A 19859-nucleotide genomic window follows, 5' to 3' on the forward strand; every position below is an offset into this window, starting at 1 on the left:
ATCAAGAAATAAGTTATTTCAAAAATTATCAATTGCTTTGATCTTCTAGAAGTTTTATTTAAATATTTTGGCACAGAAAAGTACTTACAAAAGTCAAAAATCAACGATTCAACTCTACAAGTGTTGATTTTAAAACATAGATTTTGGCAGAAACAAGGTAGTGCAGCTCTGGTCAGAAACAAAAACCTCACTCTCAGCTTCTGAGGCTTAAAGGCCCTTTAAGCATTGCATCCCTGACGCCTATATGTGACATCATCACTAGTGTAAGAGACAGTGCATTTGAAAACTTATTGCCAACAGGTTCTTGAGCTCTGATTGAAGGTGTGTAGAACACAGTCACCCCATAAAAATCCTTTGGCTTTGAAATCAAAATCGGACGTCTATAAAGCAAAGATTTGGAATAATAATACAATCACATTCAAATCAATTTTAAGTTGGACGGATACAGAATTAACAAACCTAAACATTGCATAAGAAGTCAAATATTATACTTGAGCTTTATATTATACTTTTGATTGACTTGAGGACCAAAGTGCTGTTCAGCAAACTAAGCTGGCACTGCAGGCGCTGTAAACATGTGTAACGTTCATCAGAACAACAATGATCGAGCAGCTTCTCCTCCCGACCTCAGTGACACACGCGTTTATTTCACTCCACAGAAAACTGAAGGTCAGCTTTGAAAATGCCAGTCACTAGAAGCTGATGAGCGACCTGACATCACGTCTATAAGGGAAGAATGTACGAAAGATCTGTTGGCAGCGAATTAACAGCGGTGAAGGAAAAAATAGCCAACGGTGGCTGGAAATGGCATCATTTGGTGCAAGAAATGCACCAGTAGTTGTAGAGCACAACATTAGTGTCTCTGTCAGTCCCAGCACCAAGAGTGCCTTTTAGTTGGGAGCCACCCTTGGACCAGGTGGTTTCCAGTACAGGCTGGTTCCAGTTGAGTCAGACCCACTACCAAAAACACCTTGTGGCTTAAATCAACCTCCAGAAATTTATATGCCAGCGTCTAAATGGGCAATGAACAGTAGGAACAAGAAAGAAACTGGAATCATGACTACATCAGCTGCTGTTTATACAGTGTATTTTCAGGGTGCATTTTCCCTTTAAGAGGCAGCTGATCAGTCTGGGTCCACCTCCCTGGGCCAAGTTGATGCCTTCAGTCAGAATTAAACCTCCAACTCCGTTGACGGGTTCTGCTCACTCTCCGCGTGCCCGTTTGCCCTGTTCGCCGGTCCCTTTCTTCTCAGTCACTTGATGCGGTGGCGGACCAGCGACGACTCGTCCGTGATCTCCCCGGAGCGGTCCCTGCGCCGACAGGGCAGGACCAGCAGGAGCAGCAGGGCCACGAGGATCACGGCGCAGAGGGCCATCAGCGCGTAGGAGATGACCCACAGCAGCGGCTCCCGCAGCGAGCCGCCGGAGCAGTCGGCCGCCACGTCGGCCGCCGAGAAGGGCCCCGCGAGCTCCGACAGAGACGCGCCCGCGTTCACTGCAGCGAGAGGCGGGGGAGTGGGGGTCACAGACCGTCAGACGTCACCAGATGTGGGTTCATTTTCCACAGCGTCCTAAAAACAGCTGGCTTATTGGGCTTATTTGGTTTTCAATAAAACTAGGTTTGTTTCAGTCTGGGTTTCAGCGGGCATTTCAGGAAACGCAGCAGCCTTGCTGTCACAAGCTCCTTTAACCCTGTGTCATCAGCTCCTTGTCTGTTTCAGACGGAACAAAGGTCATCTTTGTACTTGTAGGATGCGAGTAGGAGGCCTTGCCAAAGCTACTGTTTACACAGGACACGGCCGCATGCTATGACTTAAGCCATTGTTGGTCAGTGAACCTTGAAGTTTTACTGCACAGTTTGCACTAGTTATTGGAAGGCATCAGTTAATCTACAGCCATTTATTGACCTTCCGGCTTAAAGGTTTAGACTTAAAACAAAGATTACCAGAAACATTTCCATACAGTGAATGACTATAACTGAATACCAAGTAAAACCATAAAGGGACCCCCCCCACACACACACACAGCATCATTTTTCCACATTTCGCCCTTCCCTCACCTGCACAGTTGCTCAGGGCGAAGCCCAGTCTCTTGCGAGCGCGGTCGAACACCACGTAGAAGCCTTCCATGACGGTGGCGCCGATCACCAGGCCATTGGCCGACGAAGACACTCCAAAGCGAAAGCAGTCCAGAGTTCCATCCACGTCTGCAATTTGCTGGATGTACAACTGCCACATAACGATGCAGGTTGATGGACAGGCTCTATTAAAAAAGGAGTGACCAGTGTTTGTGCAGGTACCTGGGGCAGGATGGTGACGCGGAAGGACTGGCTGGAGTTTGTGGCCCTCAGATAGATTGACAGCTTGGGGAAGAACCTCCAGGGGGTCTCTCCCTTCAGCCAGCATGCAAGCTTGGTGCCGTCCCAGAACCCAGAAGAAAACTCCTGCATGGGAAGCACACAGAGGCAGAGGCACCTGGAGGTCAGTCAAGGGCCAAGTAAGGTTTTACCGTTCCTTCATTTCTCCACTTGGGATTAATCTGCAGGAACGTGGCTCCATTCATTCAAAATGTAGCTTCCTGCTTTAAATTGTCTTTGAATGTCGTTTGTCTGCAGCTGCAAAAGGTGAAAAACAGTTCAGTAAAAAATAGTAATGGTATAAAAAAAATAAATGAAAAAATAATAAAATAAAAGCAAGGACACACACACTCTCACACTCTTTACAGCCAAACAAACTCCTTCCACTCAAAGCTACTACTGTACGTCCTTGAATAGTCGGGGTGTGCATTCCTCCCCTGCATCTCTTTGCTCTGACAACGTGTTTCATCATTGTCTGTGGAGAGGCGGCAGTGTACTGTACCAGAGAGCTGCGTGTGATGGCTTCTACCACTGCACTGAAGACATTGACAGGAAGTCGCAGTAGCGTCGTTCCACTGTCAACTATGGCTTTATCCTTGTTATACTGCAAGAAAGGCAGAGAGTGAAGAGCATTCAACAAGCCCCTATGGAAGACCTTGAGCAAACAAAAGAATATAAAATATGTTTTTTAACAAGCAGGCAGACTGCTTTACATTCCCCATGCAGCGGTGCTGCTTCGATTCAGTTTTACCTGTGTAGAAGCTCAACAATAAAAGATGATTTATTTTCTACCATGGACATAATTTACTGAAATTAAATCTATTCTGTTAATCACAGAAGCAGTACAGAGTCCAGTGTACCTCTCTGCAGTCCAGGTTCAGATTCTGGTTCCCAACCTCCAACTTCAGCACCTCCACCTGGTAGTACCACTCCTCTAGTATGGGCGTGTACCAGATGGATCCACGATACAGAGTTGGTTCAACCCCTCCCAAGATCTGAGGAGGAGCAAAAGTCATCAATCGGTCAACAGCGTCCACAGCAACACACTGAAAAGCCAACATTACTGCGCATGGGCCACATTTTGGTTTTATATATAAACACAGGCATCCTGCCACATTATCCATCTGTCTCAACCAGTGGGTGATGTGATGAAGATGCAGTGAGCGAGGCATTAGGGCCATGTGAATAACAGTGACAGACCTGCTCTCAGCAGGGCACTGTATTAGCTTAATTAGCTCCAGTGTAAGTAGACTGGGCCTCCAATGGAGAAAGCACATTGACAAAGAGGATACCATCCACGGTATTATTATAATAATGTGCAAACGGCTGAGCTGCTCTGTATAATCCATTAGTCTGGTATTTTCTTAGTCTCAGACAATGAGCTGAACCATAGCCCACTAGTACCTGGGCCGATTCTACAGAAATGACTCAACACCAATGTATAAAACAGAATTAAAGACAGAGGTCACATATAAAAATGACTCATTTTCGCCTTTGAGCCAACTTTACAGACAAATCTTATTCTGTGTTTATTTTGAACAGACTCCACCTCGGGCTGCTCCGGCTGACTACTCACAAGACTGCCCCCCGCGGGGTCCGCCGTGCTGCTGGCCGACAGGCCAGCGCCACACATCTGGAGGGAGAAGATGTCCGGGATTCCCAGCTGCCGCACCATGGAGTTGAAGAAGGGCTCCACAGAAGAGTCGGGCTGAGCGGAAGGCAGAGGTCTTATCTTTAACTCATGAACACTGACTTGAGCTTAGATGAAATAATTTCAATATGTATTTAGTATCACACATGATTTTGCAAGAAAGGAAATATGTAGTCTCAAATTATTTTGTTGTCATGATACTGTAAGCTTCTATAACAGACACAAATGTTAAAACACCCTGAACTACAATTTGTAGTTAAACCAATGGGAAATGTCATGCTTCCTGTTTGTACTCGTTTTTTTAATTGTTGTCTAAACAACAGGTCTTTGAAATTATTATTTATTTGACTCATTTTTCAACAGACAGTGCCAAAAACAGTGAAAGGGTTCTCTCTGCAGCTTTTAGTAGCTTTCTCGTCCGTGTCATGTCATGTCATGCATGACAAACAGCCCTCAGGCAAAATGGACCTGGACACTCAGACAGCAGCACAAAGTGGTCTGTGTGAGACTATCTGGCCCTCAGTCGCTGGCATTTGATCTCAGAGGTTGCTGTAGTCTGCGCAGAATGAAAGCAGGTACTGTTCTGCTTCACACTGATGCAATTTGTGTTCCATCAGCACCAAATTATCACGCTAAAGAAAGCCGACACTGAGGGAAGCATGTGGGATTTGTATCTTGTCAAAATACAAATGATGTCCTCAAACTAACTTAAAATTACTATGAATTAATTAGAATATGAGCCAACACAAATTTCAGCAACATGTTCGAGTCTCTTGTGTCGGTTTGCATGACAGAGCTACAGGTTTTCTCTGCATTTAGTCAGTTTCTATAGATAAAAATACACAAACCCTGAAATATTACAGAGATGATGGCTTTTGTGAATATCTATGAAAGTCACAAAACACCTAGTTTCATTTACGGATTTCTGAGTTGCTGGAACAATCTGATGTACCAAAAAGTTTAGTAAATATATAAAATACTATTATCTCTCTCACCCGTGCCAACATAGGATAGGCGAGTCCCAGGATCCCCTGCCAGTTGACCCCAGGAAGGAAGAACCCCTCAGATGACAGGATGGCGGCTATGTTGATGATGATGGTCCCATTGGGGCCTTGGGGGATGGAGACGCGATCTTCGCCCAGCTCACCTTCCCAGTTACCCTGCGTGTACTTGACAGCCACAGTGCGGCTGGATGAACTGTAGGTACTAGAACTGAACAGAGTGGAAGAAGCCCAAGAAATATGAAGATGAATAAAAAGGTTCAATCTGAAATTAAGAACATAATTAAGGGGCGCTCTCTACAATTATTTCTGCATCAAAGCTTCCGATTCTGTTATAAGAGAATGAGAAGACTGTATCTGCTTAGACAAAGCGCTCCAGCCACTCACAGTGCAGTGTTGAAGTAGTGAGTGATGAACGGGTGTGGAGCTGCAGCCACTGCAAAGTTACTGCTGCCCGTATCCACCAGGATGTTCAGCTGGAAACACAACAGGGAAAAAAAAAAAAAGTTTGCTTAACAACAGCTGCAGTTATCAGCTACACGTCAACCCCACCCTAATTTACAGAGCTCCTGAGTCACAGGACAAATACGTCAGCTGAGGCACAAGGGAGTTCCATTCATACTTTACCCTTCTGCAGCTGAGACGTTCACAGGAGCAGGAGAGCAAAGCCATGAGATATTATTCATAGAAATTAAACGACTTCACATTTTTACAGTAAGAACTGACCACAGAAAGGGAAATCATAGCTACATTAATATGAAGAGATTTGAACATTACACATTAGAGTCACAAAATAACCCAAAACTTAGAATAGTGTAGAATTTATGTAACCTGTGTTCAATTCTACACTGAAATAATGTGTTAGTTAATAACAACCATAAGCTTAAAACCCAAAGAAAGGAGAGAATTTGAGGTTGAGCTATTTTTTTTAGATGTCAGTGTCACAATCTGCTGAGTCAAACTGCTAAGTAGTTCTGCTATAATCACACTCTGGTGTGAACGGAGAGTCAAACTGCACACACCCGGCCGCTCTGCTCCGTCGTGTGCGTCGTGGACCAGACAGCGGCGGCGGCGGCCTCGTCTAGGAGTCGGGATCAGTAACGAACCACTTGGAAGACTGGAGCGGCGGGGGTCGCAAACCTAATGCCCCCCTCCCCCCCGGCCGCCTGATGACTCGACAACAAAAAGGTGCCCATACAGTGCTTCATCAGCAGCGTCGCGTGTCACGGTCCGTGAAACCACCCAGGGTTCAGTGGGCATCGAACAGTCAAACAAAGACACGGGAACGACGGCAGCGAGTCCGTTATCGTCCCTCTGTGGCCGCCTCCGTTTCTCATTGGCCGGAACAACTGGAAGCGGTTCATTCAAGATTCACACTAGCTTCAAACATTAAAAAAAAAAGGGTAGAAGTCTACTGCCTCAAGCCAATCATACATGAAGCATTTCCAGCCAAGGCCTGTTTGACATTATACTGCACTATTTCATCAGAATTCAACAGCGCCATAAAAATAACCTCCTATAGTCTCGCTGTCACGGTCAGGTGTGCATGAAATCATTATGAAACAGCTCTTTAATTATCAAAGCCGTCAGCTGGACTTGGAAAGGCCCCGTCGGTGTGCCGGGCTTATCACTTCCTCCTCATTGGGCTGGCGCCGGGCCCACCGCTGCATCTCTGCCATCCAAAACCCCGCTGCTGCCTTGCAGATGGCGCCGGTCCCCTGGCACCGGGTCTGAACCAGGCCAGCGGGCCAGATTGGAAACCACCAGAAGCATGTGGTGAGGGAGACGAAGCAGGGGCCTCTCCTTATCCCCACATTTCCTCTCTGTCCTACTCACACCATCCTCAGCCCCGGGCGCCCCCCTCCTCCCCCCCTCATGCTGCTGCCCATAGTGCTCACTGACTAATTGGCAGCGGCTCCGCAGTGGCAACGTGCATCTGCTACCTGTTTGTACCAATTAGCAGATGCGAGGCTCTCCACGCGACGCCTCAGCCCGACGGTGCCGCGCGCCAACAGATGTGGCTATTAGCGGCTCATTTGAATGGAGCCTCATTTAGCGGCGCGGCCCTGTAATCACATCATCATGTGGTTAGAATAACACAGAGCGTGACTCAGTGCTGGTAAATCGTAGGACATGTGGTCTCACTGCGTGAAAAGGTGACACTGATGCTTCCACATAGTGCAGACGTGTCGATACTTCACTGTTAGAGAATAAAAGTTAAATATGCCTGTTATATTATACTACACTGTAACCCAGCCATTAAAAAGGTTGGAAAAAATTAATAGACATTAACATTAAAATAATTATAAACTACAGTATGTTTTTGACTATGACTATGACATATTTTTCCCCAATACCATCATCCATGTGCAGCATTTAAATGAAAAAAAAAGTAAATAAAATACTTAAATAAATGAAGTGATGTATTCAAGCTTCCTCAGGCAAGAAACACATAGTTCTAAGTAATTATATTAATGACTGCTGCTCATAAAGCTGAACTGGTATTAGGCAGAATGTATAATAGGTACTGTATAATATGGATAATATGCAGTGGAAATTATTAGTCTATCCATAAACTGTGATCACAGTAAAGAAAACAGTGATGCCAAGAGAAACCAAAGCTTAATTGAACCCACTGCATCAGTGTTTTTAATTGCTTGGTGTAGGTTAATTATTTGAATATATAAAACCTTTGCGGAAGATCAAATCTCCAGGGGATTCATCGTAAAGAATGTGAATGATAATATCATAGATAAGGTGTAATTAGCACACCTGTGTCTGGCCGTGTACCGCTACGTGCACCACTTGCCCTTCAGGTTTCCTGAGAAAAGTGCACAGGAGTAAAACACTGCCGTGAATAAATTATGGCCTGAACAAACACGAACTCTGGGGAATCTCCTCGTTTGTGGTCTTCCATTAGTACGGTGCTCTTCAAGGTGCGCGAGACCCGTTTGCTGCAAAGCGTTGCAACAGTATCCTCGGAGGGTGACGCGGGCCAGACAGTGACACGGCGGGCCGCACCGATAAGCCTCTGTGAGCCTGAGAACCCGATCTGTGCCACGTCTTAAAAGCTCTGATCTGTTTAACTGGAGAAGCCTAGGAACAAGAGGTCAAGTTACTAATGAGATAATTCACCTTTTCCTCTGAGCTCCCACTGAAACACATCCACTTACCCGCACAGCCGAGCATTGCCTTAAACCTACAACACCCTAAAGCATCATGTATTTTTAATAGTGATGGGTGAATCTCTCTTCCAACTCATCTGGGGCCACTTAGCCCTCCTTAATCATTAATATGATTTTGTCAGGCTCTTTACATAACAAGCGGTGTCAAGCGCTAACCGTGAATTAAAGAGAGCACATTTGCATGCAACCAAAAGGGAAATACACACAGCTAATATAGCGGAACCAGGGCTTGAGCCGTTTTGTGCAACTCGAGGGCTGCTCTTTGCTCCCTGGGAGCCTCATAATCCCTGTCAGCTGCCTGGTAGGAAACAGAGGTCCTCACAGGCGGCATCATGTGAGTGCATGTGAGCCGGGGTTTAGTCTACCTTCAGACCCCGGGGCCCGCAGGGACTCGAGCCAGCTGCTGCACCCTGAAGCTACGCTATTCTGCAGCTAAGATGGTGCCAGACAGGCCTGGGAAAAAAAAAGTGTGATTTTATTATACAGGCGGAGGAATTATTAAATGCTCCAGGACTGCTTTTCCCACGGCCCAGTTCATTTTAATGCATGAAAAACACATGTAAAAAGCAAGTGATTAAAAGGGAATAAGGTAAATTAATTTAAAAAAAAGGGGGGAGAACACTGATGATAGGAATCAAAAACTTGGAGTTGGAGCCCTTCACATAAAATAACTGCTTTTTCTTAATTGAACCTTTTATGGTGTAATTACAACGTGTGTTGTTATTTACTGGAGAAAACGTAAGCAACAACAAAGAAAATGAAAAGAAAATCCCTTTTGCACTAAAATATATAGAAACAAGAAATAGTTGAGAGTAGTTTTCCTAACAAACCTTGTTTCCTCCCATTGAAAATCACCAGAATCATAAGGCAGCCTGTTCATTCTTTGAACACTCAGGATGTTGTTTGTTTGTGTTTGTTTGGTGAAAACTGTCATTCACCTGCACAAACGACACAGACCTCAAACCAAAGCCGCCCAGGTTACGGCGCGTGCGCTGACGTTACCTGTTGACCGGGACTGCCAATGGACATCTCTATGTAGTAGCCTCTCCCGGAGTCGCCCTCCAGGTTGTTGACCATGTCCAGAAAGTTGACGGCGCCGCTGGGGTCGGAGGCCAGGGAGAGGCCGCCGGCGTCCGACGTCGCGCGCCTCACGGGCACCAGGTCCACCACCGACGACACGTTCACCCTCCCCGTGTAGATCTTCATGGGAATGGAGAAGTAGCACCTGCACGCGCCGACGCAAACGCCGAGAACGAGCGCCCACGTCGCGAGCGAGGCGCGGCGTGCCATGGTCTCGAGCTGCGGCTCGCGCTAATTGCGACGGCGTCCGAACTCCGCGTTCAAAGTTTGCTCAAGTTTGCTCGCCGTCATGGAAACGCCCGCGGCGCCGCAACGGCCGCCGTGGAACCGCCGCTTGTCCGCCGTCAAAAGTAAGCAGAACATATTGACATGGTAACACGGTGTGACTGGCGGCGACTCGACGGTTTACTTAGTCAATGCGCGCTTCCAACTTGTTTCACTTTTATCCACCAGCTGCTGATCCAGCTGTGGTTAAGCTAGCCGCCAAAGGGAGCTACAAGTTCCGCCTGCGCTTTCAAAATAAAGGGCGCGTCGAGGTTATTGATTGGGCATAAGATCAGTGTAAACGGACTCCGCGTTGAGACGCACACACAATAAAAGCTGAACAGCGTTGAAATATAACGAAATACCTTAGCTCAAATAAAGTAAAAACATTGACCATTTATTTTGAAGCCCTAACCTGGTCCAATTTATTGTCGCGACTTTCGGGATGGTGCGGGAGCGGTTCCATTAAAAATTGATGTGAGCGACTTCCCACGTGAGGACGCCGCGAACAGGCAAAACGTGGGTGCGTATTTGCTGTTTTACGACTCTAACAAACGCATGTCCTAATTGTTTTGACTCGCTTTAAATTGTTGGTAAAATTCTCCATTCATTTAATATTTATCCGTCCCCTTAATCTATGGCTGTTCGTGGTTCAGCCACAACACAACAATGTACGAGTTACACTGGTTTTCTCGCATACCACTCGCAAATTGACACAGTATTTTGCCCTAACAAGTCTAAATAAGTATTTTTTTTACTTACTGACCTACATAATGCTTAATAACATTACAGCCATGTAAGTGTTTTTAAGCTTTTATTCATTCATTACGTTGCATCTGCTGTGTACAAGAAGGTTAAAGCGTTAACATATGATTGCAGTCTTCCTCAAATCATGCACGAGTCATTCCCATGCACTTCTTTCACAAAAGGCTCCTCGGTTTCATCCCTTACTCAAGCACCAACTGCTGCTCTGTTACAATACAGGCAATGGCACCAACTGTACAGATAAAAGCATGTTATTGTTTCAGCTCGGAAACTCTGAGGGTTTCCTTGTTTATTGCTTCAGCCAGGGGCTGTTTGGCAGTGCAGAGAATGAGGAAGAAGATGCCAGTGGTGAGGCATGATCGATGTCACAGGTCTTCTCCATGCTGCCGGCTTTACACAGAGACCACCACTGTCTCCCTCCGAATTCCTCATGTGTCCATTGTTACAGTGTCACATGTTCAGCCCACCCCCCTGTCTCTGCCTTGAGCGATATACATACGATAAGTTGAACAATGTGTGAAAAGGTTGTGACTGCAAATATAAGGCTCCAGGAAACACAAGAGTCTTGTGAATGACCCAATTCCCATTTCTTCTTCGTCTTTACCCCAATATAACGAAGAGAAGGGCTCCACGATTGCTACTTTCCTCTTTCTTCTCATCAAACACTGAAATTATTGTCTGATAATGTATTTTATACGTTGTTGTTTTTTTTACACAATAAGCTCACCATTCACAGGCCTGTGAACCTGAGCAAGTATTATAGATATAGATATGTATCATTGGGTTTATGGGGTAACTACAGTGGTAGCACTTAAAAGTGCCTGTTGCGACCATGTTAATTATCATTGCCTCCGCCTTTGCTTGTCATTTTATAGATACCGTGGTCACAGTTTTCAAATAGTGGTAATAATAATAATTCATTTTGACTCAGCTGACTGAAAGGATAATGGCTGTTGTTTATGCAGCATTGTGCTTGTGTTGTATGTGTTGACTGGGTATTTATTTTTCCCCATTTTTCCACCTCCTCCTGCAGTTCCACAGTCGGCCACTGGAAGGCGCTCCACACCATTCCTGTGCCGTTAATCCAGTCTGAGGGCGCTGTAGCGGTGTCTGTTTGTGTGAACATATTAGGCGGCTTAGGAGAACCAGTGGTCCTACATATGGCAGCACAAAGCTCCTTTACTGGAACACTGGTGCGTAATCCTCACAGCTCCGATCGTTACAGCTCATGAGAGGCGAGGTGAGCGCTTCACGTCATCATCTCCACCTAATCACAGATACTGTATCAGCTCCAGATGTTGAGGATATATTGTGGACACACACACACACACACACACACACACATATATATAATATATATATATATATATATATATATATATATATATATATATATATATATATATATATATATATATATATATATATATATATATATATATATATATTGAGGTCAGGAGATTTATTTGAGTGGCTAGAATCATTGCACTCTCCAAATATTGTACTGGATGTAGTGCATCTTGCTTTGGTAATGAATATACTCGCACCTTGAAGATAAGATTCCCCTGTTTTTGTTCTGTGTTTAAAAGAAGACGTCTCATTTATTCTTAGCCTGTTTTTCCGCTCGCTGTCTCTGCATAGCAGGGATTGACATATGGTTAGCCTGCTCTCCATAACAAGCTACTTCCCCGTCTCTCCCACTGCCAGAACTGTCAACCTCCTAACAAGGTGTACATATTCACAGCTGCTACTGCAGGAGAGCAGACCAAATGAGGAGAGCCTGGGTAAGATGAGAGGGATGAGCCAGACAACAGGTGCGTGGGTACATCACTGCTCATTCACTGGTATCACACTGTATGTTTCCAGCCATATAAAAGACAGCTGGTTTTGATTTATTTTGTTTTTTTAGATCAATTACTTGTAACTGTGTGGCAACTCTCCCTGCTCAGACAGGCGGGAGTATGACTAAGGATGGCTCATGCTATTCTCACAGGCTGTTCACACTTACTCTACCCCCCTGTGGTGATAGCGGTGCCTCTCTGCACTGTATCGCTATCTGTTTGTTCATTCATAGGAAAAGCATTAGTGACATGTAGATGAGTCAGAGAGGCCAGTGTGTAAACAGGCCACGGTGGGAGTCAGGGACCCTGCCACCATTCGCCACCTCTGCTCAAGGCACTGCACATGGCCTCACCAGCTCCTCTAACACTCACTCACTCACTCACTCACTCACTCACTCACTCACTCACTCACTCACTCACTCACTCACTCACTCACTCACTCACTCACTCACTCACTCACTCACACCGATCCCACCTGATGAGCCGGGTGCCTCAGAGCAGATGTTTTAGGAGCATACTGTATGTACGTTGTGGGCTCCTTATGTTAGTGATTACTGAATTGACAGACACACAGTAGATGTTGACCCGCATGATGAAACGATTTGTGTATTTAGGCACGACTTGCACACACAACAGCTCTATTTTTACTATCAACAGCTGAACGAATGAGTTGGAAGCAGGTCCTTTTGACTTTGTTGTGAGTCCCGGCATATTTTGGCCCCGTCTTAATTGTGAAGCAGACAGATGGAGCGTGTGTGTGTGTGTGTGTGTGTGTGTGTGTGCGTGTGCGTGTGCGTGTGCGTGCGTGCGCGTCCCACTCCCCCCTGTGACTCCCAAAGGTTACACCAGGTGCAACACCTGGAGTTTGTTTCCTCATTAGGATGGCCCTCTCCAAGGTGATGGCCAATTAGAGGAGCTGAACCTGCCTCCTGGGCTTCACGGGGGGAGAGAGATCAGACACGCCTCATCTCTCACAAGCAAATTACCTTCACAAATGCACTGTTTTGGCGATGCTCAGTGCAGAGGCGGGCCACCGGTGCTTCTGTCGCCATCTCCTTTAAGACGCGCTCCCCTCGCTTCGCAGCCGGGGCGGAACGTCCCCTCTGATGCTAATGCGCTTACGACGCCGGCGCTCTGACTCACCTTGCGGCGCGCTGCCGAGTCTCCTTTGCGCTCGAGTGTGTCCCTCTGTTCTCGCGGCTCTCTATCAGTTTCATGGCGTGCTGTCTGCCTTCTTGCAGCCTCCCACCACTCGCCCACCGGCGCCGCGTCCGCTCCGCTGCTCGTGCGCGTGCTCTGCACACACCGTGCACGCGCAGGGGGCTCCTGGGCAAACGGCACCCACCGCAGAGCCGCCCCGGTGGGGGTGTGTGTGTGTGTGTGTGGGGGTGTGTGTGTGTGTGTGTGTGTGTGGGGGGGGGGGGGGGGGGGTAGCGCCCCCCTCGCTAGGCGCCGGTCGGAGTGCGTGTCTGCAAGCGCGAGGATTGTTGCAGGACTGAATGAAGGCTGTCGGGGAGGATGCTGGAAGGTGGTGGTGGTGGTGGTAGGGGGGGGTTCTTCTTCATACATTTTTATGACCACATAGATAAGGTCAGTAGTGTGCCATCGTTACTAGGCAACGCTGCGACCCTGAGTTGGATTGAGTTGTGAAGCTGAGAAGTCAGATATTCTTATTACGACAGCCCGGCGTTGGTTCCGCCGCGCGCGCCTGTTAGCGAGCGCGTCTCCGTGTGCCGCTCCCAGCGTCGAGGCTGCACGGCTGCTCGAACCGGACGATTAACCGAGGCACTGGAATAATTAGAAGGCCATTGATTGGGTTATTACATTGTTACAGCCACTTTGGTGATACGGCGGCATCCGTGTGATGGTAATAACGGTGAAAAATGACGGCGGGGTGTTTGATTATATATTTTTAATGATCCAGTTCATGTGGGGATACACTAGACTGTGGGTGTATTGATTTTTCCAGTTTTCAAGCAGAGAATGGAGACGATGGAGACCAGGCGTATATGCAGCTAGAGTACAAATCACCGAACCCACCCCGTTCTCTCCCTCCGTTCACGCACGCTCTCCACCTTCACTCCCCTCCTTCTTGCATCGCTCCTTCCTGCATCCCCTCTTTTCCATCGCGCTCTCAGCTCCATAACCTCACTTCCTTATTTCTGCCACTCCTCCAGCAGCCGTTCATTACGCCCCCCCCCCCCCCTCTCTCCTCCTTCCCCTTGCTCCCCTGCCTCTCCTCCTGTTTCTGTCCCCTTCAGCGTCCTAGTTTAGCACGTCAAGGTTGGCTACAGATATGCTCCTCTGTGCCTTGGGGCTAACCAATGGGAAAGTGGCTGGGGTTGCTGTAGCAGGCTGGGGTGTTAGTATCATGAAAGGTTGCTGTAGTGCATGTGCTATGGTCTGTTCCGCAGCGAACTGAGGTCCTGGAGTTAAAATAATGTATTTAGGAGATGTGGGTCTGCAGACAATAACAGGAGGATGTGGCCTCTGTAATTCAGCCGTTTCAGCGAGCCTCTAAATTAAAATACGCAATTTAAGGCTTCTTGCAAGAGTTCTATGGGCCATTTCTACTGTATCACCTGCTAGTCCAACGCTGGCCTTGCACAAACACACAGAAGCTCAATAATGAGCAGAGTAGATGCTGTTGATTTAATCCGTTAAAACCAAATCTGTTAGTGAGCTGTAGATGTGCTGTGAGGCACATTTTGTTACTTTCAGACGGAGCCAGACCAATGTTTTCATTTAATATCAAGCTCAGATGCTAAGCTGAGCTGTCACACCGGAGGCTGTGGCTTCATGCGCCGATATTTCTTTCCTCTGAGCTAAAATAAGCCAAACTAAGATAAGAGCCTACTGGCACTGCATTATCCTGTGTATGAGAGCGGTTGATCTAATGCATGTAATTATATTTTAGGTACGTGCCAAAATGACAAATACTTTCCCTAAGAGATGAATTCAGAAATGATATATGTGAAATCGTGTTCCAACAGCTTCAGAGCTTTGCCTGCGTGAACCAGGCGCTGACGTTTTGCGCTTTTGTCGGGTCATCGGCCCACTCGCAGGTCATCGCGGTCCTCATTTAAGGTGCGTGCGTGTGTCCTGAAGCTGATTGACCTGCGGGTGTCTTTTCATCCCACCAGCGTGTAAGGCTACACCGCACCGGGCCGTGTTTAGTAGCCGCGCCGCTTCGGCCTCCACAACACGTAACCCTATACAGGCGTCCACCCGGGGCCCGATCCGGCCCCGGCCCTTATCAGTGTCATTGTCTTAGCCAACAAAAGAGATCATTATACCCGCGCTGCCAGTGTTTCTATTATGAGATCGCGCAGTGTAAAGGCAACCTGATCCTCCTCTGGGTGGCGAAGGAGCGAGCCGCGTGGACGCTTTGCTGGTGATAGGCCGGCCTGTGTTTTGCTATAAGAGACACTGGGCTTCGCAGGGGTTTTCAAAACAAGGGGCCTCATCCTGAGGGATTACCCACACGCCGGGGGCAGCTGGAAGACATTCTAGTAATCACAGGAAGCCCTCGATTTAAGATGGATTGAATCTGAGAGACTGGTGCATGTTGGGTATCATTTCCTGTTCACTTCAATGACAGCCACGGTTTATTGCCGCGCAACCGCCGTCTGCCTCCTCGTTTTTGACCTCCGTGACGAACTTGGCGGTGAAACGCGGGCCACCGGGCACCGATGCTACGCCAGCGCGCCGGAGAAGCCGCGACCTTGGGCGAGCGGTGTCCATGAGCCGTCTCACATGTGCTCCATTTCCTCTGCTCCGTTCCACCCACAGAGGTGGTGGCGCGTGCACAAACAGACAGACGCGCACGCATGGCCACGCAGCCCAGCCAGGCCTGTCAGCAGCGGCAGCAGCAGCAGCAGCCCAGGGGTCTCATTGTCACATTCACTTACCACTGCTTAGGCATCACGCTGGGGGGCTAACGCCAACTACACCCTTCTCCTCCCCCCACCCGCACAGCCAGATCCAACCCCACCGAAGGTCCTCTCTGCCCTCATTCAAAGTGCAAATAGAGACATGGCAGGAGTTTGTTTGTCCTGCACGACCATAAGGAAAAACCTGAGCCCGTTTGTATAATGGGATTCACCAGTGAACGCCTCCGTCCACCGCTCACAAGGTCACGGCCCCGAGTGAAAATCAAGCCACGGCCTCCCCCGTCTCTAGCGGTCTGTTCGCTGGAACAGCTGTCTGTCTGGTGTGAGTGATGGACGCAGCGCCCAATAACCTGTGTTGCACCAACAGAAGCATCTATGCTTAACTTAACTTAACACGAAGCCTTGGCCTCACCGTATCAGACTGTACCTCTGCTTATGTGAGATTAAAAGCTTCCCTCATATAGTGGGGATCGAGGCAGTTGAATTTTAATTGCCGGTTTTACGACGAAAAAGCAAATTAACCTCTATGTTTTAGACATTATGTTGTAGGTATAATATCAAATAGAAGCCTTACTTTAATATTGAGGCCCAGCTGATTGACCTTCATATGTGACATGCTCCAGTGTAAACTTCACGATCAATAAACCCGATCCCTTTTTTGGTCAGTGTTGATGTTACTCTGTTTTCTGTTTGCTGTCAAACTCCTATTGTGCAACTGTGCTTATGCTGCTCAACTCCCACACACAACATGTACTGGGAGTGTGTGTATATGTACACACAGTAGGTTCCCACCAGGTGAGCGGTGTCTTGTTGTAGCTCCTCTCTTTTTCCATCTAAGCGACACAGGCTGCCTGTGGTAATACAGGCCCTTCAGACTCCGTTCGCTTCCGTATCCCACAGGAACAAATATAACCTTTTGATTTGCTTTCTTTATTTATTCCATTATTTTCTTCCTCTGCCGTTTTAATTTCAGCTTCTCATAAAACCCTGTTTACTGAGCTAGATTGTACCACTTCCTCATTCCCCCTAAAATGTCAGATGGCACTCTCTAATTCCATGGTTGCCTTCTCCCAATCTCTTGAACCCACAATCAAATCATTATTCCTCCATTTTGGGGGGTTTCGTTTGCCTTTGCCGGCGAAATAGCAAAAAGATGGACACAAAGGTAGACGACGCGAAGCTGTGGTCTGGATTATCACCTGTAGTGGATGATGAGGTCCTGCCCTTGGCCTCATGAGCACACGCGCCATCCCTGGGAAAGTAAATTAAAAATACAGCGGTGCCCTTGAGCAAGGCGCTATACTTGTAAAATTGCTTGGGTGGAAGACTTTGTAATGTAAATACACGCTAAGCGCAACCGAGCGGTGCTGAGAGGCGCAATATTCATCTTCAGAGGAAAAAGGAGTGTCTGTTAAATTTAAAGCAGGGCGGTACAGTAGTTCATCCCGCCTCCGAAATGTTCACGTCTCACGTTGGCTGCTAATGAATCTACTGGATGTCTGTGCAGAGAATCCACAGCTGAGACACCAACACTGCTCTTAATCCCCTGTAAATGACAGGCAGGATCAGTGACCCACTGCCCTGATTCACCCATGTTTTCTCCCCGGCTCCACAGACTTTAACTTGTTGGGGTTTATCTCCCAGCTTAGGGCAACGAGTTAAACGATCGTCTTAATTAAACGTTTGTTTTTGGAAAACAATAGGTCAGAAAGAGGACGTGAAAGAATGGAAGGCGCCGCTGGAGAAATGAAAGGGGGAAGGCGAGGGCAGGGGGAGCCGTGGCATTTGAAGGCGCCGGAACAGTTTGTTCTGGTGGAGACCTGGGCGAACGCGGAGCAGCGCTCGCGTTTGTCTGCTGCTGTTTGTGCCGGAGCGAGCGCTGGCGGAGCGGCAGGCGGACGAACGCGCGCGCTGACAGGAAGCCTGAGCGGCACCTTTCCCGTATTAACTCCCATTAGGCTAATTACTGTCGCTCTCCTTGACAAATAACAACACCCTTTTATTTCACTGTGGGAAAAAAGCAATAAGGGCCAAATATAGCTGAGGGAATGAACCACCATTACTGTATTTTCACAGTATTTATTCTGCTTCGTAGTCTTCACATTCTGTCCTGTAGATTCATCGAAGGCTCGTTCCTGAGCCCCGACATATAAGGGAGGAAAATGAGCATCTCGGGGTAAATAAAAGCCGGATTTCGATTTTGGCACATTCTGTCATGCGGAATAGAGAATGAGATGCACACTGCCCTGCTGGTTATATCACACTGAGTGTAACCCAGCTCTGTGGACAGGCCCACAGGCTGCCACAGCCTACTATACTACACCCTTGACTTCAAGGCAGCCATTAAAATGGAGGGGTGGTGTTGCTGAGTGTGTGCGTGTGTGTGCGCGCGTGTGCGTGCGTGCGCGCGCGCGCTCGCCCTTGGGGTGGGGGAGGCTTCAATTTAAACCTCTATTTTCTGCGTCAAAGTGTAGCTCTCGTCTTCCTAGTTGTAGGTTTTGCGTCGATCCATTTGAAATGAAACGTCATTAACCCCGTCTTTTCCTCGCGCGTTCGTGCGTTTAAACGAACAGGTAATGCGCGTTTGCGGACGTCCTCGCAGGTTTTCATTAGCGCAAGGAACTCCCATCTGTTTTTTTTGTGCACAATAAAAACAACCCCCCCCCCCCTCCCCACTGGCTTCGTTCGAGCCAGACTCGATGCGGTGTTCCGAGTTCACCTGCGCACCAGCAGACAGCGCTTTTCTCTTTGAGCCGTGCGCATTTCCGTGCGTAAAATCTCATCCCGGGCGCCGCTGTGCGTCAGGTGCGGCTCATTTCCTTAATGCAAATTCCCCACTCGGCGCGCGCTCCCGCACGTTCACCTACACTGGTACCTTGCCCTCAGGACCAACCGGTAGCCGCCTCTGCTCCTTTAAGGCAATGAGGAATTAAAGCGTCTGCAGGGGCAGGGGAGAGGGTTATTCTGTGTAACGCTCAGAGAGTCAATGTGGTGCGTTTAGAGAGCGGCAGCGGGGAAGATGCGCTTGCTCGCCTCTTGCTGGACGCACAGAGGCGATGAAGATGATCTGACTTTGGAGTCTCAGAAAAAAAGCCCGTTTTACGTTCTTATTCAACGAGCCTCACCCCGTGTTTGCTTCTTTGCTATTTTAATATTATTTTAATTTTCTAAAATTTTACTTGTTTTTTTTTCCTGCGAAGGATGATCCGCCGGTCATTCTGTTATTTAGGAAATCGGAGTTTCTGACATTTTTTTTTCAACATTTAGTTCGGTCAGTTGAGGCATTCGTTTTTCTTTTTGTTTCGGGGACCGCTCGCACCCGGCTCTGACTCAGCATCACGCACACCTGGGCTTCACCCCTCCAGCATCCCTCTGAATCGCAGGCGGAAGACGCGAGCAACTCGCGTACAGCGCAGGAGGAGAGTCTGAGCACCGCTCTCCTCAAGACAATCACCGAGCCTCATTTATGCCCAGGCGCGCACGGGCTCAGAGGGAAAACCTGAGCGCCACCAAAAGTAGGAAGGAGATATTTAAAAGTAGAGACTTAGACCGGTTTGCTTCAAGAAGAGTGGCAAATGTTTAACCTCACTCCAAGCGCACAGGAGAGAAACCCAGGGAGGCACCGGTCGGAGGAAGAAGAGAAAGCATAGCTTGGGGGGATTGAACGGAGCAGGGCATGTGGATATTGGCTTTTATCTTTTTCCAGAGCATCTTGAATGGTAAGTTTTGTATAAGTGCTCATTACCTATTGCAGAAGGCAAATGGCTGGTAGTGGTAGGACGGCTAAGTGACTGTAGAGGGAGGATGGAGGTCACCTGTGACC

At 47.8% G+C, this 19859-nt stretch overlaps 2 protein-coding genes and 1 long non-coding RNA gene across 11 annotated transcripts in view; 2 read left to right on the forward strand and 1 right to left on the reverse strand.

Moving 5' to 3' along the window:
* Positions 1 to 1054: 1054 nt before the first annotated feature.
* On the reverse strand, positions 1055 to 9658 carry bace2 (beta-secretase 2). Its single transcript, XM_029171292.3, has 9 exons — positions 9196 to 9658; positions 5396 to 5484; positions 5003 to 5219; positions 3933 to 4064; positions 3217 to 3351; positions 2859 to 2960; positions 2300 to 2443; positions 2060 to 2228; positions 1055 to 1495 (listed from the first exon to the last, which is right to left on the reverse strand). The coding sequence occupies exons 1-9, from the start codon at positions 9481 to 9483 to the stop codon at positions 1254 to 1256; spliced, it is 1518 nt and encodes a 505-aa protein (XP_029027125.1). The 5' UTR covers positions 9484 to 9658; the 3' UTR covers positions 1055 to 1253.
* On the forward strand, positions 2340 to 5498 carry LOC114868020 (uncharacterized). Its single transcript, XR_003787969.2, has 3 exons — positions 2340 to 2480; positions 3194 to 4081; positions 4371 to 5498. It is a non-coding gene; the product is annotated as an uncharacterized LOC114868020 (long non-coding RNA).
* Positions 9493 to 19859, forward strand: part of dscamb (Down syndrome cell adhesion molecule b) — an 80830-nt gene continuing 70463 nt past the window's right edge. For 3 of the 9 annotated variants that reach the window (XM_055514242.1, XM_029171280.3, XM_029171288.3), the window contains exons 1-3: positions 9892 to 10060; positions 11336 to 11495; positions 12047 to 12116. In XM_055514242.1, the coding sequence (XP_055370217.1) occupies positions 11463 to 11495; positions 12047 to 12116 (103 nt within the window). In that variant the 5' untranslated portion in view covers positions 9892 to 10060; positions 11336 to 11462. Of the gene's footprint in view, positions 9624 to 9891; positions 10061 to 11335; positions 11543 to 12009; positions 12117 to 18776; positions 19756 to 19859 lie in introns of those variants that run through there. The other 6 variants (XM_055514243.1, XM_029171277.3, XM_055514244.1 and 3 more) reach the window with 6 other exon arrangements.

The sequence above is a fragment of the Betta splendens genome, chromosome 13 (assembly GCF_900634795.4).
Source record: "Betta splendens chromosome 13, fBetSpl5.4, whole genome shotgun sequence".
Lineage (NCBI taxonomy): Eukaryota > Metazoa > Chordata > Actinopteri > Anabantiformes > Osphronemidae > Betta > Betta splendens.

What these genes read in the sequence shown, in the direction of transcription:
- bace2 (XM_029171292.3), bottom strand. Translation starts at nt 9,483, where the DNA reads ATGGCACGCCGCGCCTCGCTCGCGACGTGGGCGCTCGTTCTCGGCGTT. An exon ending in CACTACTTCAACACTGCACT is followed by an intron (nt 5,220 to 5,395) that starts GTGAGTGGCTGG and finishes CACTCTGTTCAG; the next exon opens with TTCTAGTACCTACAGTTCAT. An exon ending in GCGTCACCATCCTGCCCCAG is followed by an intron (nt 2,229 to 2,299) that starts GTACCTGCACAA and finishes GTTATGTGGCAG; the next exon opens with TTGTACATCCAGCAAATTGC.